This window comes from Papio anubis, chromosome 1, assembly GCF_008728515.1.
Source record: "Papio anubis isolate 15944 chromosome 1, Panubis1.0, whole genome shotgun sequence".
Taxonomy (NCBI): domain Eukaryota; kingdom Metazoa; phylum Chordata; class Mammalia; order Primates; family Cercopithecidae; genus Papio; species Papio anubis.
Genome location: NC_044976.1, coordinates 87,395,563 through 87,421,490, shown reverse-complemented (window position 1 = coordinate 87,421,490; position 25,928 = coordinate 87,395,563). Strand labels below are relative to the sequence as shown.

The 25,928-nt window shown below is 39.6% G+C and overlaps 1 protein-coding gene and 1 long non-coding RNA gene across 10 annotated transcripts in view; one reads left to right on the top strand and one right to left on the bottom strand.

Moving 5' to 3' along the window:
- LOC110744185 overlaps window positions 1-25,928 on the bottom strand; it is a 131,103-nt gene that overhangs the window by 84,791 nt on the left and 20,384 nt on the right. The gene's annotated exons all lie outside the window — the stretch shown is intronic.
- LOC101016723 (guanylate-binding protein 3) overlaps window positions 1-25,928 on the top strand; it is a 59,936-nt gene that overhangs the window by 22,775 nt on the left and 11,233 nt on the right. For 2 of the 3 annotated variants that reach the window (XM_017944367.2, XM_031650573.1), the window contains exon 3: window positions 23,476-23,687. In XM_017944367.2, coding sequence (XP_017799856.1) covers window positions 23,498-23,687 — 190 coding nt within the window. In that variant the 5' untranslated portion in view covers window positions 23,476-23,497. Of the gene's footprint in view, window positions 1-21,389; window positions 21,596-23,475; window positions 23,688-25,928 lie in introns of those variants that run through there. The other variant, XM_003892160.5, reaches the window with a different exon arrangement.

Sequence of the window (25,928 nt, the reverse complement as noted above, 5' to 3'; positions counted from 1 at the left end):
CAAGCTTTTGGGTTCTATAATAATATTTCACTACAGATAACTAGGAGTGGAATTATTAAATATATAGTATGTATTTTTTACCTTATAGTAGATAATACCAAATAGTTTTTTAATACAATTGTCACAATTTATACTCTCACCAGCAATGTGTAAGAATTCCCAATGCTGCACACTTTCATCATCACCTGGATAGGTCAGCCTTTTGAATTGGAGTCATCCTAGTGGGTACTTGTAGATTTTATTCACAGTCTAATTTGCTTTTCCTTGAGAATGAGAGATAATTAAGGAAGTTGAGCCCCTGTTCATGTCCACTGTTCATTAGGATATCTTCTTTGGGATGAGACTGTTTAAGACTTTTCTTCTATTTCTAGTGAATTGTCCTTTTTTTCTTGATTTGAAGACTGCTTTATATATTCCATTCATGTGTATATACATATTTAACTTTTTTAAACTTTAATCTTTTTTTAATCTTTGTCTTTCAGTCTCTTCATTGTATCTTTGGTTAAATAGCAGTTCTCAATTATAATACAGTTAAAGATATTGATTTTTTTATTTAAACTGAATAGTTTTGTATCACGTTTCCCAACTGGAAAACCTGATAATAATGTCTTTGATTTTTTTTCTGAAAGTTTGATTGTTTCGATTTCCACAACTATATCTATAATCCATCTATAATTGATTGGTTTTTAATGTCAGGAGGGTAGGAGCCAAGTTTAATTACTTTTTAACATGTGTATAGTAAAGACTTAATGATGGCAGCCACGGCCCATCTAGAGTGGTTGCTGCCATGACACTTGCTGCACTGGGGAGGTGTGGCCAGGACTGCATACTCCATGGAGCTGGTGGGAGCCAGAAACAGGTGGAAGAGCTGCCTGCTTCTGAATTGGTAGGGTGGGAGCCTCATGTTCCCTAGGTGCAGCTGCAGCTGCCCAGCCATGGCTTCAAGCCTGGACATCCCTGTGCTCTTGGGGACTGGGAGGAGGCATGAGCTCCAGGTACAGCTACAGCCACCCAAGCCGCAGCTGCAGACCCAGGCATCGCTGCACTCCCAGGGGCCAGGGAAGTCCCCCTTGCCCCTGCGGGCTTGGAAATGCCTGCTCCTGCTTCCTGGCCTCTCCCTGCTCCTGTGCCTGCTCTGATCTGGAGCAAAATTGAGGTCAAGACTGAGTATTATTGCAACCTGGTCGGGTGTGCACACACTTAGGGCAGCCTTGACACACTAGCCTCTGCTGCCTTGTGCACCACCAAGCACCAGACTTTGTGCCCCACCAAGCACCAGATGGAGACTGAGGCAGGGCTGAGGGCAGCTCAATGCTGGCTTACAGGCACCCTTTGGCAGGAACAACCTGGGTTATATAAGCAACAGCAGGAGGCAGACAGGCTCCAGGGTAGAAGCAGGTAGGCCCTTGGTGAAGCCCCACCTTCAAGCCAGGGAAGGCCTGAAGCCTGGAAGCTGGGCTGCCAGTCCTGCAGCAGAGTGAGAACTTATGTTGCTTTTTCCAGGCCCACTCATGGCCACTCATGGACCAATCAGCACACACTTCCTCCCCACTGAAGCCCATAAAAACCCTGGGCTCAGCCAGACTTGAGATGACAGAATGACCTGCCTGTGGAGAGGAGCTACCTCCTCCAGGTTCTCCTCTCTGCTGAGAGCTGAGCAGACTTGGGACTACCAGCTGCAGCAAGGAGCTACCTACTCCAGGGTCTCCTCTCTGCTGAGAGCTGAACACTCATCAGGACATCCCAGTTGTGGAGAGAAGCCACCCACTGTGGGTTTCCTCTGAGCTGTTCTACTTCTCAAAAAGCTCCTCTATGTCTTTCTTACCCTTCACTTGTCTAGATACCTCATTCTTCCTGGAAACAGGACAAAAACTAGGGACTCACCAAATGGCAGAACTGAAAGAGCTGTAACACAAACAGGGCTGAAACACCCCCCTTGCTCACCATGTTGTGGGCAACAAGAAGGAGAGAAGAGAGAAGGAGAGAAGAGCTGTGGCCCCTTGGGGATCCCAGACCTAGAAGTTCCCCAAGCCAGGGCTGTGATAACCTCTCTGGAGCTCAACACTTCCTGGTGACTCCAAGCTTCTGGCACCACCACATTCCCTGGTACCAGCCGTGGAAGCTGCTTGTGGTTCACCTGGTCCAGTTTCAGCCTCTCAGGGAGTCAGCGCCCATGCCAGTCCCCGGAGCTGCCCACCCTGCCACAAAGCATGCCTGGCTATGAGCAGTGGCTGGACCCCATGCTCACTCACTCACACACCCCTCCTCACTCAGCTCACTCTTGGCAGGCATGAGATCCAGGAGGGTAGCATAAGCCAAGTGCAACCTGCCAGGCTGAAGGAGTGGAACAAGTCCAGTGAGCCCAAGAAAAGCTCAGGCAAAAGATCCACTGGCCACAGAGGTTTCCAGCTGGTGAAGTGATAACCCAAGAATCCCATGATACTAACACCATTTATTGAAAAGATTATCCTTTCACTATAGTTTCTATTAATCAACTCGCTCTATGTATGAGTCTTGCAATTACATTGAATCTATAGATAAATTTGTGGAGAAATGAGATTCATAAAATAATCAGTCTTCCAATCCCTAATCATGACATGTCCTACCATTTATTAACCCCTTTAATTCTCTCAGAAATACTGCATAGTTGATGGTGTACAGTTCTTGCATATTTTGTTAGACTTATTTCTAGATTTTGTTAGATGACTTAAGTAAACTACTTTGGAGCATAAATACACATGTAGAAAAGTGGACACATCATCAATATATAGCTCCATGGATTTGCACAAATGAAACATATCCAGAATGCCAGCACTCAAAGAAAATTCAGAATATAACAGTTGCCATGAAGCCTTTCTCATGCTTCCAAGCAGAGTCTACCACCTCCTCCTACACCCACGAAGATTACTATCCTGTTTTGGTACTTTATATAAATGAAATTATAAAATACGTATTTTTTAGTATCCAGTACCCTTTACTCAATAGTAGATTGAGTAAATGTAAGATTGAGTAAATGTAAGATTGGTCAATATTTTTGTGTTTAACTGTAGGTCAATTATTCTCATTGTTGTGTAGTATTTATTATATGAATATATCATAAATAATCTATTCAACTCTGTTTTTTTGAGAAAAAGTCTCACCCTGTCACCCAGGCTGGAGTGAAGTGGCACTATCTCTGCTCACTGCAATCTCTGCCTCCCAGTACAAGCAATTCTTGTGCCTCAGCCTCCCAAGTAGCTGGGATTACAGCCGTGTGCCATCACACCTGGCTAATTTTTGTACTTTTAGTAGAGACAGGGTTTCACTATGTTGCCCAGGTTTGTCTCAAACTCCTGGCCTCCAGTGATTCACCTGCCTCGACCTCCCAAAGTGCTGGAATTACAGGCATGCACCCCCACATTCATCCCCACTCAACTCTTGATGAGCATTTGAGTACTTTCACTTTTATGTCTATTATAGTAGTGTTATGAGCATTCTTGTGCATATCTTTTAGTTCACAAATGTTCAGTTCCTCATATGTGTGTATTTAGAAATGGATTTCTATAAATGCATATGTTCAGCATTAGAAGATACTGTCAGTTTCATAGCAGTACTAGGTCATATTTACATGAGTAATGTATGAACATTCTAGGTGCTCCACAAGCTCATCAAGCCTCAATATAGTTTGCCTTTTTTCCACTTGGCAGATGTGTAGTGGTAACACATTATGGTTTTTCATGACTCATATATTTAATAATTTTTATGACTCAACAGTGTTATTTACAGACCACATTCATATAATCTTATATTACTTTTGTTAAGAAAAATTATTTTATCTATGTATGGATGTATCTCTTCTTTTTATTTTTCTCTTCCCCTTTATTTTTCCCATTCTTTCCTTTCTCTCTCCCTCCTCCCTTCCTCCCTTTTCTCCCTCCCTCCTTTCCATCTTCCTTTTCTCCTTCCTTTCCGTTTAAGAAAAATTTTAAGTTCAGGAGTACATGTGCAGGTTTGTTACATAGATAAACTTGTGTCATGGGGGGTTTTAGTACAGATTATTTCATCACCCAGGTATTAAACCTAGTACTCATTAGTTATTTTTCCTGATCCTCTCCCTCCACCCCACCCTCCACTCTCTAATAGGGCCCAGTGTGTGTGCTCCCCTCTGTGTTCTCATCATTTAGCCCCCATTTACAAGTGAGAACATGGGGTAATTGGTTTTCTGTTCCTGTGTTAGTTTGCTAAGGATAATGGCCTCCAGCAATCTCTTAATATTCTTTCCCACATAATCATTTGTATGTGTGCATATGTGTGTATTTGAATAGCTGTTTAATATGAATACAACATTTGTGCTTTTTCATTGAAACATATGGAGGCAGGCCAGGCATGGTGGCTCAAGCCTGCAATCCTAGCACTTTGAAGTGCCACGGGAGATGGATTACTAGAGCCCAGGAGTTCAAGACATCTTGGGCAACATGCCAAAAACCCTTCTCTACAAAAAATACAAAAATTAGCCACGTGCCTGTGGTCCCAGTTACCTGGGAGGCTAACATAGGAGGATGATTGAGCCCAGGAGGCAGAGGTTGCAGTGAGCTGAGATCATGCCACTGTACTCCACCTAGGTGACAGAGCAAGACAAAGAAGAGGAAGGAAGGAAGGAAGGAAGGAAGGAAGGAAGGAAGGAAGGAAGGAGAAAAAGAAAAGAGTTTTTAATATTTCAATTTGTCTAAGATCATCCCTATTTTTTGCCACCACCTCATCTCTAGCTCATCTTCCAGTGCTTATCTCAAAGCCAAACCATGAATGAGTCTCCAGGACATTCTGACTTCCACATGAGACATAACAACAAACTTAGAACAGTACAAGAATTGTAGCATGTGCCTCCACTCCTTTCCCTGAGAATTCACTTTCAGAGCTGACTTTATTTGCTAATGCATAATGGACTCATTTGCTCTGCTAAAATCAAGTATTGGAGCAAAAACAAAACACTCACTCAAATAGCTAAACTGCATGCCCTCCCAAAAGAAAGAGTAGGTTAAGCAGACATTTCCCTTATACTTCTATGACGTTTGGGTGGTTTTCCAGGGCTAGCTGAGAAAATGCTGTGTCACTGACTGATCCCTTCCGATACGCCTTTTCCAATCATGATGAAGAAGACCTCTCAGTTTGGGGTTGGCAGTTTAATCTGAGATAGAGCTGGACATGGTACCTCATCTAACCCTCACTCCCAAATGTAAGACAATTGAAATAGCACATTCGAGTGTAGGAGATTTTGTTAAAGATGTGGGTGTGGAAAGTTTGTTCCCTAAGATTTCTTTGATCTCCAGGAGGTTGAGGCAGGAGAATCACTTGAACCCAGGAGGCGGACATTGCGGTAAGCTGAGATCATATCATTGCACTCCAGCCTGGGCAACAAGAGCGAAACTCCATCTCAAAAAAAAAAAACACTTCGATCTTGTAATCTGGAGGAGAACCACAAGCCCTTCACTCCACAATAGCCCAGCCCAGCCCACTTCTACCTTGCTAGTTCCCATCTGTCCTCTCATGTCCCATGTTCTATCCTCTTCCCTCTACTCACTACCTGGTTTTTCAAAACAAACAAAATTTCTTTCACAAAGAAATTTAACAGTCATTTTTTTCTTGCTTAGGTTTCTGCTGATACTTAAATTCTTGGAGTCCCATCTCTGTTTCAACAGTCATTTTAAATCTGCTTACAGACACACATATTTCCCTTTCTATCAGAAATTTGGGGACCAGATATTAATACATTTAATTTTTTTGGCTTTTTATAATATGCCAGCCCAATAACCATTCTGCTACAAGTGAAAAGGAAACTGTATAAAACCTGTGAGAGTTCCAAATAGTGCACAGTTGGTTTGGAAACTCTGCAGCAAAATAGATCACACACACAAAAACAACAACAGCAGCAACAAAAAACAGAGGCATGCGGCTTAAATTAAATTGTGTATTTTGAGGACTCTGAGGATTTAGGTACCATGGTTTTATATTTTTAATCAGGCTCTTCATTAGGAAAAAGAGCTAATGCATGATGGGATTAATACCTAGGTGATGGGTTGATAGGTGCAGCAAACCACCATAGCACAGATTTACCTGTGTAACAAACCTGCACATCCCGCACATGTACCCCAGAACTTAAAAATAAAAATTAAAAAGTTTAAGCTCTTGTTCTGCTAGAACGGAAAAGGAGTAGATCTTAGAAACAAGTCTATTATGGGGCCAAGCACAGTGGCTCAGCATCTGTAATCCCAACACTTTGGGAGGTCAAGGCAGGAGGATCACTTAAGTACCAAAGTCCCATTTGTCTACTTTTGCTTTTGTTGGGTGCACTGCTGAAGTCTTACCCATAGAATATTTGCCTAAACCAACGTCCTGAAGTGTTTCCCCATGGTTTCCTCTAGTATTAATAGTTTTATCGTTGCCTGGCACCATTTATGAAGAGGGTGTCCTTTCTTCAATGTATGTCTTTGGTCTCCTTGTCAAAAATAAGTTGGCTATAATATGTGGATTTATTTCTGATTTCTCTCTTCTGTTCTGCTGGTCTATGTGTCTGTTTTTATTGTCAGGTCATTTTTTAGAAATCTAAAATTTAATCCATTTCACATAAGTGACATCAGGGTAAATTCCTCATGAGTAAAAGTTTCAAATGTTCCAATTTGTAATCTGAGCCTACATATTTTGGTGTTCAGTGCTCTTCTCTTCCTATTCTCTCTAATCCTTTGATTTTATAATTTGGGTGCAAGTCACTCTTACCCACTGGAGTAAGGAGTAAGAGTGACTCACTGAGGGCAGTGGTTGTGTCTAATTAGTCTTCATACCCTCAGCATCCAGCCCAGTGCTGTGCACACAGAACGTTGCTCTCTTTACACACACATGCATGTTGTTGATCGTTTTCCTAACTTGTGGGTCATGTCTCCATTCTATACGAGACTAAGCAACCCCAGCTGAATCAATGAATCTCTGCTGCTGTGTACCCTAGAGCATGCTGCCTGGAGTTCTTTATGTAAAAAGCAGCTTACTATAAAAACATACCATACCTGAAATTCAGAGTCGATTCATGGGATACTAATATTTGGGGCAATCTTTGAAACACTAAGCATACATACATAAATTATTGTATTGTATAATAATACTAAATTATGAATTAATTTGATCTGTGACCATCTATTAGAAGGATATAAGGATTCCATAGACAGCAAACCAAGTAAACTGGAAAGTGGAAATGTTGCTTCTGCCTACCTACCATTTAAAAGAAAAAGCCCCTAGAAAAATTTTCAAGCAGTCTCATGTAAAAACAAAATGCACAAAAACTGTTCCCACCTCATTGTAATAAACAGAAAAGAGCAGTTTTCTTAACATCTAGGCTATCTCCCAAAAATGAAGAGCTTGTCCCTGCTTCCACTTTGAATCTGACATGTGTCCAAAATAAAAATTGTTTCAAGTTGTTCTGAATCGATATCAGAAATCCTTCACTCACAACAAAAAGTGGAAGAGAGCCTAAGACTTTTCATTTATAAGTACTAATCAGACTTTACAGTTACAAAGAGTAAAGGCAGAGACATATAGCACCAGAATGTTTCAGTCCACCTTGGCAAAATATAGAACCACCTATGAACCCAATTTGATCCTCTTAAACACACCGATTCATCATTTGAAGAAACCTCAAATCAATCAACTGTCAGGGCCTTGTGGCCTGATCAACTGGTATTAAAAAGCCATTAAACAGCCGGTTGCAATGGTTCATCCCTGTAGTTCCAGCACTTTGGGAGGCCGAGATGGGCAGATCACCTGAGGTCAGGAGTTTGAGACCAGCCTGGTCAAAGTGGTGAAACCTCGTCTCTACTAAAAATACAAAAATTATCCAGGCATGGTGGCACACACCTGTAATCTCAACTACTCGGGAGGCTCAGGCAAGAGAATCGCTGGAACCCAACAGGCGAAGGTTGCAGCGAGCTGAGATTGTATCCTGGGCTACCGACCTAGACTCCGTCTCAAAAAAAAAAAAAAAAAAAAATTTAAAAGTCATTAAACATATTTAAACTGTATTTACTGGTCTTTAAAATGCAAATAATACAACCTACATCATAAGCAGGTACTGAAGAATGGAATTAACTAATAACACCTGTAAAGAATTTAGCACAATGTCTACCAAATGCATTTTACTTCTTATTGTAACACTAACTCAGGCTTCATCGCCTCAAGGAAGCCTATATACTATGAGATAAAAATGTGGTAAAGATAATTATCTAAATATATATTATTTTTGAGTTGAAAGGTTAAAACAGCTTATTTAGAAAACATGTCATTTTATACCTATTAGTGGAGGTAAGATTAAAAATCCTGATTCCACCTGGTTGGGGAGGAGGTGAAAGATGTGATAAACACTTGAAGGAGTGGGAGGGACTGCATATCTTTACAGAGAAAAATTCTATAACATATTTCAAAATCTTGAAAATGAGCATAACGGTTAACCAACATGTTCACTTCCACAGTTTTGATTTATTCAATTAACAAATACTTATTAAAGGCTCATTATGTGTCAAGCACTGATTTGAGGTGCTATAGAAGATGGAGCAGTTAGACAAAAAGTATCTGCCTTCAAGGGACAAAACATTCTAGCAAGTAATAAACAAAAATCTAAAACATATAGAATATCAAATAACCACAACTTTCATGCAGAAAAGTGAAGCAGAGATAAGGGAGCGAAAGAGCTGGCAATTTAGAGTATAGCAATTTGACACAGGGGATCAGAAATAACATCAATGAGATGGCAGTTCAGGGAAGACCTAAAGTAGTAAGGAGGAAAGTCACCTGGATATCTAGAGAAACAGCATAAGTAGCAACAGGAACAGCAGGTGTATAGGCCTAAGACATGAACATGCCCAGCATGTTTGAGAGAGGCCAGGAGGGACATGTTACAGAATGGGTATATCAAGCCCATAAACCTTGTAGTCTCTTATGCAGATACAGGTTTTATATTACTTAATATACAACATGCTATAAGCCTGAGATGAGTCCAGGCCTCCATTGAACTGCCCAGCACTGCCACAACTGGGATGAGAAGAGAGTTTGACAAGATGAGTCAGTGTCCAAATGCATCAGTGCATCAGATGCATCTGATACAGTTCACCCTTCATCATTCTGATCACTGTGCCCTATATTAAACTCAATCCATTGTCAATACTTCATGTTAGTGACCAGCTGCAATTTATAAAGGACCTAACACACAGGAGTTAACAGCACACACCCCAGACTTCACTCCTGCAAATTGTATCAAGGCCATAATTGATACTCATCGTCTCCCTCCTCTACCATCCATTCCAGATTTTCCTCTCCTGATCATTGCCACAAGCAGTTATCCCATTTAGACTTTTTTTTTAAGTTGAGCTGTGTGCTTAAAGCACTCCTTCCCTAAGACTAACACAAAAAGAAAACATGACTTGAAAGATACTGAATTATTCAACAACTTCAATAAACTCAGCTTATTCTCTGGTGAACAATTGAATGATTTCCATAATACAAGACAGAATCTAAAATTAAAAAAAAGAAAGAAAAATGAGAGAGGTACATGGAATGAGTACCATACAACACAGTCTACTTACTTATAAATGATTTGTTAAAAGTGCATGCAAAGAAGTTCCATAACAAGATGGCCAAATAGGAACAGCTCCAGTCTGCAGCTCCCAGAGTGATCAATGCAGAAGACGGGTGATTTCTGCATTTCCAAATGAGGTACCTGGTTCATCTCATTGGGACTGGTTGGACAGTGGGTGCAGCCCACAGAGGGTGAGCTGAAGCAGGGCCAGGTATCACCTCACCCAGGAAGCACAACAGGCTGGGGGATTTCCCTTTCCTAGCCAAAGGAAGCCGTGACAGGCTGTACCTGGAAAAAACGGGACACTCCCGCCCAAATACTGTACTTTTCCACACCAGGATATTATATCCCGCAGCTGACTCAGTGGTTCCTATGCCCACAGAGCCTTGCTCACTGCTAGCAAAACAGTCTGAGATTGACATGAGAGGCAGCAGCCTGGCAGGGGGAGGGGCATCCACCATTGCTGAGGCGTGAGTAGGTAAACAAAGTGGCTGGGGAAGCTCGAACTGGGAAGAGCCACCACAGCTCAGCAAGGCCTGCTGCCTCTGAACAAAAGTCAGCAGAAACTTTTGCAGACTTAAACGTTCCTGTCTGAAGCTCCGAAGAGAGCAGTGGTTCGCCCAGCATGGTGTTTGAGTTCTGAGAACGGACAGATTGCCTCCTCAATTGGGTCCCTGACCCCCATTTAGCCTAACTGGGAGACACCTCTCAGTAGGGGCTGACTGACACCTCATACAGGCGGGTGCCCCTCTGGGAAAAGGCTTCCAGAGGAAGGATCAGGCAGCAGTATGCACTGTTCTGCAATATTTGCTGTTCTGCAGCCTCCACTGGTGATACCCAGGCAAACAGGGTCTGGAGTGGACCTCCAGCAAACTCTAACAGACCTGCAGCTGAGGGACCTGACTGTTAGAAGGAAAACTAACAAACAGAAAGGAATAGTATCAACACCAAAAAAAAGACATCCACACCAAAACCCCATCTGTAGGTCACCAATATCAAAGACCAAAGGTGGACAAAAACCACAAAGAAGGGGAGAAACCAGAGCAGAAAAGCTGAAAATTCTTAAAACCAGAGCACTTCTTCTCCTCCAAAGGATCACAGTTCCTCACCAGCAACAGAACAAAGCTGGACACATAATGACTTTGATGAGCTGACAGAAGTAGGTTTCAGAAGGTCAGTAATAACAAACTTCTCTGAGCTAAAGGAGGATGTTCGAACCCATCAGAAGGAAGATAAAACCCTTGAAAAAAGATTAGATGAATGGCTAACTAGAATAAACAGTGTAGACAAGATCTTAAATGACCTGATGGAGCTGAAAACCATGGCAAGAGAACTACGTGATGCATGCACAAGCTTCAATAGCAGATTCGATCAAGTGGAAGAAAGGGTATCAGTGATTGAAGAGCAGATTAATGAAATAAAGCGAGCAGACAAGTTTAGAGAAAAAAGAGTAAAAAGAAACAAACAAAGCCTCCATGAAATATGGTGAAAAGATCAAATCTATGTTTGATTGGCATACCTGAAAGTGACGGAGAGAATGGAACCAAATTGGAAAACATTCTTCAGGATATTATCCAGAAGAACTTCCCCAACCGAGCAAGGCAGGCCAACATTCAAATTCAGGAAATACAGAGAACACCAAAAAGATACTCCTTAAGAAGAGTAACTCCAAGACACATAATTGTCAGATTCACCAAAGATGAAATGAAGGAAAAAATGTTAAGGGCAGCCAGAGAGAAAGGTCAGGTTACCCACAAAGGGAAACCCATCAGACTAACAGCAGACCTCTTGGCAGAAACTCTACAAGTCGGAAGAGAATGGGGGCCAATATTCAACATTCTTAAAGAAAAGAATTTTCAATCCAGAATTTCATATCCAGCCAAACAAAGCTTCATGAGTGAAAGAGAAATAAAATCCTTTACAGACAAGCAAATGCTGAGAGGTTTTGTCACCACCAGGCCTGCCTTACAAGAGCTCCTGAAGGAAGTGCTAAACATGGAAAGGAACAACTGGTACTAGCCACTGCAAAAACATGCCAAATTGTAAAGACCATTGATGCTAGGAAGAAACTGCAACAACTAACGAGCAAAATAACCAGCTAATATCATAATGACAGGGTCAAATTCAAACAGAACAATATTAACCTTAAATGTAAATGGGCTAAATGCTCCAATTAGATGACACAGACTGGCAAATTGCATAAAGAACCAAGACCCATCAGTGTGTTGTATTCAGGAGACCAATCTCATGTGCACAGACACACATAGGCTCAAAATAAAGGGATGGAGGAAGATCTACCAAGCAGATGAAAAGCAAAAAAAAAAAAAAAAAAGCAGGGGTTGCAATCCTAGTCTCTAGTGAAACAGACTCTAAACCAGTAAAGATCAAAAGAGGCAAAGAAGGCTATTACATAATGGTAAAGGGATCAATTCAACCAGAAAAGCTAACTATCCTAAATATATATGCACTCAATACAGGAGCACCCAAATTCATAAAACAAGTCCTTAGAGACCTACAAAGAGACTTAGACTCCCACACAATAATAAGGGGAGATCTTAACATCCTACTGTCAATATTAGACAGATCAACAAGACAGAAGGTTAACAAGGATATCCAGGACTTGAACTCTGCTCTGCACCAAGTAGACCTAATAGACACCTACAGAACTCTCCACCCCAAATAAACAGAATATACATTCTTCTCAGCACCACATCTCACTTATTCCAAAATTGACCACATAATTGGAAGTAAAGCACTCCTCAACAAATGTAAAAGAACAGAAATTATGACAAACTATTGCTCAGACTACAGTGCAATCAAACTAGAACTCAGGACTAAGAAAATCAATCAAAACCACTCAACTACATGGAAACTGAACAACCTGGTCCTGAATGACTACTGGGTACATAACGAAATGAAGGCAGAAATAAAGATGTTGTTTGAAACCAATGAGAACAAAGATACAATATACCAGAATCTCTGGGACACATTTAAAGCAATGTGTAGAGGGAAATTTATAGCACTAAATGCCCACAAGAGAAAGCAGGAAAGATCTAAAATTGACACCCTAACATCACAATTAAAAGAACTAGAGAAGCAAGAGCAAACACATTCGAAAGCTAGCAGAAGGCAAGAAATAACTAAGATCAGAGCAGAACTGAAGGAGATAGAGACACAAAAAATCAGTGAATCCAGGAGTTGTTTTTTGAAAAGATCAACAAAATTGATAGAACTCTACCAATACTAATAAAGAAGAAAAGAGAGAAGAATCAAATAGATGCAATAAAAAATGATAAAGGGGATATCACCACCGATCCCACAGAAATACAAACTACCATCAGAGAATACTATAAACACCTCTACACAAATAAACTGGAAAATTGAGAAGAAATGGATAAATTCCTAGACACATACACCCTCCCAAGACTAAACTAGGAAGAAGTTGAATCCGTGAATAGACCAATAACAGGCTCTGAAATTGAGGCAAAAATTAATAGCTTACCAACCAAAAAAAGTCCAGGACCAGATGAATTCACAACCGAATTCTACCAGAGGTACTAAGAGGAGCTGGTACCATTCCTTCTGAAACTATTCCAATTAATAGAAAAAGAAGGAATCCTCCCTAACTCATTTTATAAGGCCAGTATCATTCTGCTACCAAAGCCTTGCGGAGACAAACAAAAAAAGAGAATTTTAAGCCAATATCCCTGATGAACATCAATGTGAAAATCCTCAATAAAATGCCAGCAAACTGAATCCAGCAACACATGAAAAAGCTTATCCTCCATAATCAAGCCGGCTTCATCTCTGGGATGCAAGGCTGTTCCAACATACGCCAATCAATAAAAGTAATCCATCACATAAACAGAACCAACAACCAAAACCACACAATTATCTCAATAGATGCAGAAAAGGCCTTCGACAAAATTCAACAGCCCTTCATGATAAAACTCTCAATAAACTAGGTATCGATGGAACATATTTCAAAATAATAAGAGCTATTTATGACAAATCCACAGCCAATATCATACTGAATGGGCAAAAACTGGAAGCATTCCCTTTGAAAACTGGCACAAAACAGGGACGCCCACTCTCACCACTGCTATTCAACATAGTGTTGGAAGTTCTGCCCAGGCCAATCAGGCAAGAGAAAGAAATAAAGGGTATTCAATTAGGAAAAGAGGAAGTCAAATTTTCCCTGTTTGCAGATGACATGATTGTATATCTAGAAAACCCCATAGTCTCAGCTCAAAATCTCCTTAAGTTGATAAGCAACTCCAGCAAAGTCTCAGGATACAAAATCAATATGCAAAAGTCACAAGCATTCCTATACACCAAGAACAGACAAACAGAGACCAAATCATGAGTGAACTCCCATTCACAATTGCTTCAAAGAGAATAAAATACCTAGGAATCCAACTTACAAGGGATGTGAAGGACCTCTTCAAGAACTACGAACCACTACTCAATGAAATAAAAGAGGAAACAAACAAATGGAAGAACATTCCATGCTGATGGATAGGAAGAATGAATATCATGAAAATGGCCATACCAAGGTAATTTATAGATTCAATGCCATCCCCATCAAACTACCAATGATTTTCTTCACAGAATTGGAAAAAACTACTTTAAAGTTCCTATGGAACCAAAAAAGAGCCCACATTGCCAAGACAATCCTAAGCAAAAAGAACAAAGCTGGAGGCATCACACTACCTGAATTCAAACTATCCTACAAGGCTACAGTAACCAAAACAGCATGGTACTGGTACCAAAACAGAGATACAGACCAATGGAACAGAACAGAGACCTCAGAAATAACACCACACTTCTAAAAACCGTCTGATCTTTGACAAACATGACAACAACAAGCAATGGGGAAAAGATTGCCTATTTAATAAATGGTGCTGGGAAAACTGGCTGGCCATGTATAGAAAGCTGAAGCTGGATCCCTTCCTTACACCTTATACAAAAATTAATTCAAGATGGATTAAAGACTTAAATGTTAGACCTAAAATCATAAACACCCTAGAAGAAAACCTAGGCAATACCATTCAGGGCATAGGCATGGACGAGGACTTCATAACTAAAACACCAAAAGCAATGGCATCAAAAGCTAAAATTGACAAATGGGATCTAATTGAACTAAAGAGCTTCTGCACAGCAAACGAAACTACCATCAGAGTGAACAGACAACCTACAGAATGGGAGAAAATTTTTATAATCTACCCATCTGATGAAAGGCTAATACCCAGAATCTACAAAGAACTTAAACTAATTTACAAGAAAAAAACAAAAAACTCCATCAAAAAGTGGGCAAAGGATATGAATAGACACTTCTCAAAAGAAGACATTTATGCAGCCAACAGACACATGAAAAAATGCTCATCATCACTAGTCATCAGAGAAATGCAAATCAAAACCACAATGAGATACCATCTCTCACCAGTTAGAATGGCAATCATTAAAAAGGAAACAGCAGACGCTGGAGAGGATGTGAAGAAATAGGAATGCTTTTAAACTGTTGGTGGGACTGTAAACTAGTTCAACCATTGTGGAAGACAGTGTGGTGATTCCTCAAGGATCTAGAACTAGAAATACGATCTGACCCAGCCATCCCATTACTGGGTATATACTTAAAGGATTATAAATCATGCTATTATAAAGACACATGCACACATGTGTTTATTGCAGCACTATTCACAATAGCAAAGACTTGGAACCAACCCAAATGTCCATCAATGATAGATTGGATTAGGAAAATGTGGCACATATACACCATGGAATACTATGCAGCCATAAAAAAGGATGAGTTCCTGTCTTTTGCAGGGATATGGATGAAGCTGGAAACCATCATTCTGAGCAAACTGTCACAGGGACAAAAAATCTAATACCGCATTCTCTCACTCACAGGCTGGAATTGAACAATGAGAACACTGGGATACAGGGTGGAGAACATTACACACCAGGGCCTGTCTTGGGGAGGGGGCAAGGGGAAGGATAGCATTAGGAGAAATACCTAATGTAAATGACGAGTTAATGGGTGCAGTAAACCAACATGACACATGTATAACTATGTAACAAACCTGCACATTGTGCACATGCACCCTAGAACTTAAAGTATAATTTTAAAAGTGCATGCAATCCTTTGTCTTTACTTTTCATAATAGCTATATTGTCAAATGATATAGTTATACTACTGTCCACAAACACTGTTCAATAGAATGCTGCAAACATCCAGAACATATATATTCCACTTTATCCCAGAAACATTGCTTTCAGGTGTCAAGAAATGAAAACATTTACAAACTTTCATGGTTTTCTATAATACCTTCAACTCATAATAATCATTAATTGATTAGTATTTGTCCAATCTCATGAAAAACTTATAATACTAGAGTAGTATTTTGGGGTCTGTCTTTTTCCCAAATATTTTTATATTTTTTATTTTGATTAATTCATTTTACTCTATTTTGAATACAGATGACACATTTGTCTTTTTTTGATTTTGGCATTTTTCCAAATAGTCACGTCAAAATGAATAATATTCAGCAAGTAGTTTCATGATTCTTATGAAATATCCATTATTCCAGGAATGTCAGTTTCAATCATAACCTCATGTAGAGCAAGCCTCAGTTCAAATACAATAATTGCCACTATTCATTCAAAATGATAACAAATATTCTTCAAGACTTTGATAAGTGCTTTTATTTGATTTACATTGAATTAAAAAAACTCAAGCCTTCATATGCTCCGTGGAGTCTTTAACATATTTTGAGAGTTCTTCTATATTCATTCAGTTGGAAAATCATGCCTTGTAAATAAATTTGTCCTTGTAAACATTATTTACTAACTAAATACCACATGCAGACTTTTGGTTCTGAGATATACTAACTAAGATCTCTTAATAGTTTGAACATTTTAAAATTTGTGAATAATGTTTATTATCTCAGCGACAAATGCACAAGTAAGTAGTCCCAACACAGAGTGCTGCAATCCCTCACCTTAAAAAGCTTCAAGAATGACACCAAAGGATTCCACCAGTCCTGAATCAACCGTCTATCATTTCCCAGTAGATAGGCAGAGAAAATCCGATATTAACTATTAATATTTGCTTCTTAAAGGCACGTATCCATGTTACACTTGCAAGAACAGGTCTAAAGAGTCTGTTACATATTGTTTTCCCTTCCAGAAGGAGACACAGAATTCCAGCTGTTAACTATGCAGCCATGAAAAGGAACGAGATCATGTCCTTTGCAGGGGCATGGATGGAGATGGAAGTTGGAAGCCATTATCCTCAGCAAACTAACGCAGAAACAAAAAGCCAAACACCATATGTTCTCACTTATAAGTGGGAGCCGAATAATGAGAACACATGGACACATGGTGGGGAATATACACACTGGGACCTGTTGGGGGGGTTTTGGGAAGGGACAGCATTAGGAAGAGTAGCTAAGGTATGCTGGGCTCAGTACTTATGTGATGGGATGATCTGTGCAGGAAACGACCATGGCACACATTTACCTGTGTAACAAACCTGCACATCCTGCACATGTACCCCTGAACTTAAAATAAGAGTTGAAATATAAAAAAAATTTAAATAGTAAACTAGAAAAAAAAAGTGTATGGCCTAAGAAGGACTTTACACAAATATACTGTGGCTCTGTAAAATAATTTCTCTTTTTTAAGAAACACACAATGAATTTTTTAGGTATAAAGAGCCATTATATCTGTCACTAACTCTTGAATAGTTCAGAAAGAAAGAAAATAAATTTAAAATAATAACATTTGGGGAACTGAGGAAAAAATTGTACAGAAACTTTGTACTATTTTGCTGCTTTTCTCAAGTCTAAAATTATATCAAAATAAAACTTCGTAAGACATTATAAAGCTGAGAATGCTCCCTTTTGTCCTCAGTGTGTTGACTGTGTTTATCAGGAAGGGGTATCAAATTTTATCAAATGCTTTTCCTGGGTATATTGAGATGATTATATGGTTTTTGTCTTTCATTCTGTTGACATGGTGTTTTATACTAACTGATTTTCACATGTTAAACCATACTCGCTTTCATGGGATAAATCCCACTTCATATAAGTCTTGGTATATATTTCTGGGATTTGGTTTGCTAGTATTTTATTGAGGATTTTTGCATCCTTTTTCATAAAACATAGTGATCTACACTTTAATTGTGATGTCTTTTGGTTTCATAGCATTGTAATATTGCCTCAAACTGAATGGGAAATTGTACTCTTCTATTTTTGGTCAAGTTTGTAAGAAACTTGTATAAATTCTTCTTTAGCTGTTTAGTAGAAGTAGCCAGTGAAGTCATTTGGGGCTGTAATTTTCTTGTGGTAGTTTTATGATTAATAATTGATATGGTTTAGCTCTGTGTCCCCAACCAAATCTCACCTTAAATTGTAATAATCCCCATGTGTCAAGGGCAGGACCAGGTGGAGATAATTGAATCACAGGGTGGTTTCTTCCACACTGTTCTCATGATAGTGAGTGAGTTCTCATAAGATCTAATGGTTTCATAAGGGACTTCCCCATTTGCTCTGTTCTCATTCTCTCTCCTGCCTTATGCCATGATTGTAAGTTTCCCAAGGCCTCCCCAGCCATGTGGAACTCTGAGTCAATTAAACCTCTTTTCTTTACAAATTACCCAGTCTCAGGTATTTTACCATAGCAGCACGAAAATGGACGAATACGTAATTCAATCTCTTTACTTGTTACTTTTACTCAGATGAACTATTTCTTCTTGAGATAGCTTTGGTAGTTTGTGTCTTTCTAGGAATTTGCCTATTTTGCATAATTTAATTTGTGGACATACTGTTGTTCATAGTATTACCTTATAATCTTCTTTATTTCTGTAAGATCAGTAGTGATGCCTCGTGTTTCATTCTCAGTTTTAGTTTTTTAAGTATTCTGTTGTTTTTCTGGATTGTTTCATTTTGTTTTGTTTCATTTTGGCCAGTCTAACTTTGTCAATTTTGTTGATCTTTTCTAAAAGCTTTGTCAATTTTGTTGATCTTTTCTAAAAACAGCTTTTGGTTTTATCGACTTTCTCTACTTTTTTATTCTATTCTCTATTTCATTGGTTTCTACTCTGTTAATTTCCAAAACTGTTCATTTTCTTCTTTCTGCTTGCTTCAGATATAGTTTTTTGGTTTTTTTTAACCAGTGTCTGAAGGTAAAAGACTAGGTTATTGATTTGAGACCTATTATTTTTTAGTAATTGTTCTAGGCATTATGATATATATAACTTACCAAAGGATGCTTGAAATTTATGCTAAATTAATTCCTGTGAGATCCTGAATTATTATACTAATAACTCTATAACTATTGGCTCTTCCCTCTTTTGGTACTATTATTATTACATATATTAAATCTATATATGTTACAAATTCAATAATACACTGTTATGATTATTAAATCACAGTATTTTATGTCTTTTAAGGAAGCAGAAGGAAAAGGTATAAATTTATAGAGTTTTACATTTTTATTTTCTTACTTACAAGTTCTCCTTATTTCTAGAGGTTCAAATTAACATCTGCTATTGTTTCTTTATTCCAATATACCTTTGCTCCCACTTTTTCTCTTTGTGTCACTCTTGTTAAGTATAATACATTTCTATATGTTATAGGCCTTGAAATACACTTATATACATACTCTTTTATACAATAAAGTACTTATTTTTAAAAAATAAGTTATAAGGAGAAAGGAAAAAATATACATTTATACTGTCTTTTGTAATTACATAATTCCCTTACTGTTTGTCCAGGTGGATTTGTATTACCATTTGAAAAGGTAACTTGCTTTCTGCTTGAAAATCTTCTTTTAGTATTGCTCATAGAGTAGATCAGCTAGCAATAACCTTTCCTCAAGTATCTATGCTTGAATTTTTCCACATGTTGTTTCAACCAAAGTCGGTATTTTGGGGAATAGCTTCCAAGCCCTTTGATTTTATGAATGGCCTCTTTTCCTGGGCAAAACCTCTGAGCCATGGCCCCTTCTACTGGACAGGGATGGGAGCCTCTGGTCTTCTTTGCTTGTCTCTCCAAGCATGGAAACTCCACCCTACAAGTGAACCACAGTGAAGGGATCAGGAGGTGTTCTCAGGCTGAGAAGCCTGGGTTAGACCTTTTACTCTATGACTGGGGTGGGGGAGGTTGAAAGCCCTTGACATCTGGTCACGCTCACCAGGAATTTAGTTTCTACAACTTGGTGTTGGAGGGAATGAGAAATGCTCATAGACTGCCCCTCCTAATGGGATATTTTATCCCTGACGGGAACATGAAAGAAGAGGGAACACAGGCTTCTTGGTCATATCCACCTGTAGTGGAATGTTTGACAATCTGCATTGAAGGTGGGGAAGAAGCAGGCTGTAAAACAAGTACCATGGACGCTTGCTATTGTTACCATAGTTGTAGGGGTCTTCTTGAATAGATGTTTTGTTGTTTGATATATGTTTTTACGACAATTTGCAGGATTTTAAATGGTTCAAATGATTATGACAAAAGTAACAATGATATACTCTGAAAAAAATAAGTTAAAAGACTTTGGCGGGGCATGGTGGCTCATGCCTGTAATCCTAGCACTTTGGGAAGCTGAGGTGGGTGGATCACTTGAGGTCAGGAGTGTGAGACCAGCCTGGCCAACATGGTAAAACCCATTTCTATCAAAAAACACAAAAACCAGCCAGGCATGGTGGCATGTGCCTGTAATCCCAGCTACGTGGGAGGCTGAGGCAGGAGAATCACTGGAACCTGGGAGGCGGAGGCTGCACTGAGCCAAGATTGCAACACTGCGCTCCAGCCTCCAGCCTGGGGGACAGAGTGAGACTCGGTCTCAAAAAAAAAAAAAATACTTTAAAGTAGTTTTAATAATGATGAAGCTAAAGTGTTCAGGAAGAATAGGAAAAGTTTGAATAAAATTATTTTATAAAATATGATCAAGAGAGAACAATAAATCTCATTTCATATATGCCTAATATATACTTTTTAATGTTGTGTAACTAACAAATAAATGCTTACAAGGGTTTTTTGCAAATTCTTGTTTTTACTGTAAAATAGAGTTTATACCACCTATTCTGCATGTAAGTAGTCATGAACGAAAGAGACACATAACATATGAAACTCTTAGAAAACAATTTATGAAAAATCAAATTATAGTATACTAAATAAAAAGAGGAAAGTCATCTATAAATTAAATATTTTTACAATTATTCACTCACCAAACAAAGGCAGCATAGTAAGGTGGTTCAAGAAGAGGGTTTACGATCAAGACTCCCTGGGTTCAGATTAGTCATAGTGCTATGAACTTAGACAACTGATAAAGTCTTTCTGTGCCTTGGTTTCTACAAAATCATAGGGAAATACTTTTTATGAGATTTAAGTAGTGCAATTCATGTAAACCAGTCAGCACTGAGCCTGGAACATGAGTACAATGCATGGAGCCCCCTCCTGACTCTGTGCTGGGCACACAGTGCCAGGGACTAGGTGTTCATGAGAGTGTAAAACATGCCCTTTCCTCACTTATTGCACCTCTAAAAGAATAGGCAGCTCCATTGTGAATTGTCTCTTGTTATAGGAAATTATATCTAAAAATTAATGCGATGCCTCCTCATTCTACAACTCTCAACCAGATCTCTAATCTTGAGATACATTTCATTTTTTTCAATACCTAATGGACATGTTCTTAAAACAATAAATGGTCTCTAAGATCTCTTCCAACAAAAAACCTTGAAACTTCACTTTAAACCCTCCTACTAGCAGAATCCAGAAATTGCATTTATGGTTATTGAGTCAGTGCCTTGAAAAAAGTACTTTCAGTTTCACTAGGCTCTGAAGCCATTACAATTGTTGCTTAACTTCTAACTATTTGATCACTGAGGAAAATCCAGAAAGCTACGTAACACTGGAGGGGTAAAATAAAAGTCCAGCGATCCAGTGAAAGAAAAGAGAAGTGACAGAAACAACTTTACCTGGACTGAAGAGAAAAGCACAGGTAAGAACTCCTATTGCTTCCTCTCCAGCTCTGAAGTACCTCAGCTCAGGGACGTGGAGCCTATAACATTGTGGCAAGGATGGGAAGGAATTTATAAAAGTCAGTTCGTTTTCTTAAAAATGACCAGGACCAAATTAGGCTGCAGCTGAGCCTGACGTGGGACACAGGTCAGATGAAATCCTGGTGTTATCAGAAGCAGCATGGCTCTAAGTGCCACTACAGCAGACAGGAACTAAACTGAGAATTTGAAATGCGCTAGGATAGTCTTTCTCTTTGTTGACATTGTCTGTGTTGACTAGGGACATAATTACATCTCCATTGTCAGTGATGGAGCTTGCTGAATCCTGCTCCTATGCAGCTAAGAAATGGAAAGAGCTACAAATGGGTTCTTTTCACCAGAAGGAAAGAACAGCAAAGGTAATGCAGAGTAAGCAGCCCACTGACAGGGTTATAGACAAAGGAAAAACTGAAACCCAGCACCAAAGAGGAGGAAGATTCATGAAAACAGCATTTGTTTCAGATTGCTTCTCTAGAAATAATCTAGGCTAAAGAGCTTCCTCTCCTTTCCTTCCTTTTTTTTTTTTTTTTTTTTTTTTAAGAGAGAAAGAGAGAGAGAGAGAGAGAGAGAGGGCGGTGGCCTAGTTTTCCTATGCAGAATTTCCTCTGGAGAATTTACAGGAGAATTTCCTGTAATGCATTACTACTAAAGCCAGTATGTTTGCTTACTTTAACCTCTCCCATGCACTCAGACAACTCAGATCCCACCTTCTGGAAACGCCTTCCCTGAATTCCTTGGCAAAACAATAGCCTCATTCATCACCTTGTCTGACAGCTCCCTTGCTGGCACTTTCTCTTTCTCTCTCTCTCTCTCTCTCTCTCTCTCTCTCATCTTTCAAGCCCTTTGTCCTCCTCTTCCCCACTTCTGTTTCTCCTCTTCCCATTTCTCTTTCTCCTACTCTACAAAATGGAAAAACAGAACAAAACAGAAAACCTAAACCTGCATTGCTGGAAATATATTTTCTTTTAACAACTTCCTATGTAGCTCTCTTTATGTGCCTCCTGGTCTTTCAATCCTTATTTCATGGATTTTTTTTGTTTGTTTTGTTGTTGTTGTCGTTGTGTGTGTGTGTGTGTGTGTGTGTGTATGTGTGTGTTTCTTAGGAACATTCAGTATTGGCAGTTTTGCATTTATACCCACACTAGAGGCTACCTTATTGTGACGCTAATGAAGCTTAAGTTTCAGGGCCCCTCTCTTGCATGTGCCCCTTCAAAGCCCTTGGAAAGGTCCCTAGGCATGTGTTTCACATGGTTATGTAGTTCTATAAAATTTGCAAAAGTATGTTACATTGGTTCCACTTCCAGAACGGCACTGTGAGAAGCTTTATGGATCTTCATTGCAGGGAAGTAAGCATAACCAGTTGAAAATGGAGGAAGGAACACATTTAAAAATCTCTGGAAATTGTCTTAAGGGCATACATCAACCAATGAAAAATTTACTCATGGGGTTCTTTATTCACCATAAGAATTCATGAATAAACAAATCAATATTGAATTTCTTACATATAGCCAAGATGTAAAAAAAATTCTCTATGTCCTATTTTATCTTCTATTTATTGTCTAGTGTAAATTTTTTAATAAGAATCCAAGGGAAGGTTTTCCACAATAAGGTTGCACGAGTAGTTGACTGTTGATAAGTTGCTGTCATACCAATATTTAATCTGATGATAATATTTCCATAATTTTTTTAAATGATACAGATTTTCCCTCATCTCTCTCACTGACACACACAAAACTTTTGGCCATCTTGCGGAATTTTGTGACTCTATCCTCTAAATGCAAAAGACTGGAAATTCTAATTCATTCCAACTCCTCCCTTGCAGAGAAGAGAACAACGCCCTGGACATGGCTCCAGAGATCCACATGACAGGCCCAATGTGCCTCATTGAGAACACTAATGGGGAACTGGTGGCGAATCCAGAAGCTCTGAAGATCCTGTCTGCCATTACACAGCCTGTGGTGGTGGTGGCAATTGTGGGCCTCTACCGCACAGGCAAATCCTACCTGATGAACAAGCTGGCTGGGAAGAATATGGGTGAGTGGCATGAGCAAAGCTCTGCAAACTCCCTTCTGTCCCACCACACAGTCAGCATCCATTATGAGGATGTGAGGAGAGGAAGCTGGCGCTGGGAATGATAGGCTAACTTTCCATTCACAGTTGGGCTCCTTATCTTCACTCTTCTAGGGGTTAAGAGTCAGCTCGTGGCTGTTCTGAAGGTAGTGAGTTATCTCAATTGATTGTTCACCATGAGTTACAGTTGAACTCCTTGTTCTACTCTTTCCCCTCACCCTTCTCACTACTTACTGCACTTGGCTAGTCTTTTTTTTTTTTTTTTTTTTTTTCTTTTTCTTGAGACAAGGTCTTGCTCTGTCTCCCAGGCTGCAGTACAGTGGCAAGATCTCAGCTCACCACAGTCTTGACTTCCTGGGCTCAAGCAATCCTCTCACCTCAGCCTCCTGAGTAGGTAGGACTACAGGTGCATGCCACCACACCCGGCTAATTTTTGTATTTTTTGTAGAGACAGGGTTTCACCATGTTGCCCATGCAAAGAACTTTTTAATCTTCCCCAAGAGAAACTCTGTGCCAATTAAACAAAAGGCCCAAAAACCCCCATCTCCTACCACAATTCTACATTCCATCTCTATTAATTTGACTACTCTAGGAATGTTATATAAGTGGAATTCATTCAATATTTGTCCTTTGGTGACTGGCTTATTCTAATTTACATAATGTCTTCAAGGTTCAGTGTGGTAGCATGTGTCAAAATTCTTCCTTTTTGGCCAGGCACTTACGCCTGTAATCCCAGCACTTTGGGAGGCCAATGCAGGCAGATCACCTGAAGTCGGGAGTTCAAGACCAGCCTGACCAATGTGGAGAAACACTATCTCTACTAAAAATACAAAATTAGCTGGGCATGGTGGCACATGCCTATAATCCCAGCTACTTGGGAGGCTGGGGCAGGAGAATCACTTGAATCTGGGAGACAGAGGTTGTGGTGAGCCAAGATTGTGCCTTTGCACTCCAGCCTGGGCATAGAGTGAAATTCTGTCTCAAAAATAAAGAAAGAGAGAAAAAATTCTTCGTTTTCAAGGCTAAGTAACTGTATGTGTATACTAATTTATCTGTTCACCTGTCAGTTGACACTTGGGTTGCTTCCACCTTTTGGCTATTATAAATAATGCTGATAGGATCATGGGTGTCTAAATATCTGTTCAAGTCCCTGCTTTCATTCCTTTTAGGTATACACCCAGAAGTGGAATTGCTGGCTCATATAGTCATTTCACGTTAAATTTTTTAAGGAATTGCTATATCATTTTCCACAGTGACTGCACCATTTAGCATTCCCAACCGAAATGCACAAGGGTTCTAATTTCTCTTCAAATTCACCAACATTTGTTATTTATTGTGGGATCTGGTCAACAGCCTGCAATGCAATGGGGCTCTCTCTTTGTTCCCAGGTGGATCGGCAGGTTGAGAAATAATAAACACACACAAGATAGTAAAAGCTGGGTCCAGGGGGGTTACCACCTTCTGGTCCTGGGATGCCGCCAATGCACTGGATACGCCAGCATTTATCATTAAGTTTAGTGAGGGCGGGGGTAGGTTAGTGAGGGATTTAGGGCCATCTGATTATGAGGTGAGATGGTCACATGGGGATGTGATTTTTTTCTTTAACATAACATCTGTATGCAGAAGTACAATATACAGAGATAAGAATTTACAATATAGTGCGCACATCAGTAATTTCTAACAGAGCCTTAAAACAAAACACAGTCTTTCCATATCTTCCATTAGTAAGATAATAATCAGCAGTAACAGTTGCAGCAAAAGCTGGTTACAAACAATCCATAGAAACAAGATGTGAAGCTAGACAACTCGTTAGACCAGAAATTCTCAGAAGGGAGTATGCCTTAACCCTAAAGAGGCCCAGAAGAGCCGTGGCAAGATGAGGGCGTTTATAGCCCCATCTTATCCATATGGACAGGCGCCCCTCATGCATCCATTTATAGGTTCACCACAAGGGTCACATTCCATTCCCAGAGCTATGAACATCTGCTTTTCTGGGATAGGAATCTTGGTGATGTGAAACCTCCCTGACTGCACGTCCATTCATAGGCTCTCTGCAGAGGGAAGCACATCACGTACTGTTGGCTCATTCTGGCAGTCCAACCTGGCATTGCCTTTACACAATCCTGCATGCAATTTTGTATTTACAATGATCAGGAGCATTTCATCTTTTATTCGGTAGCAATAGTTTCAGGGGGTCTCCCTACA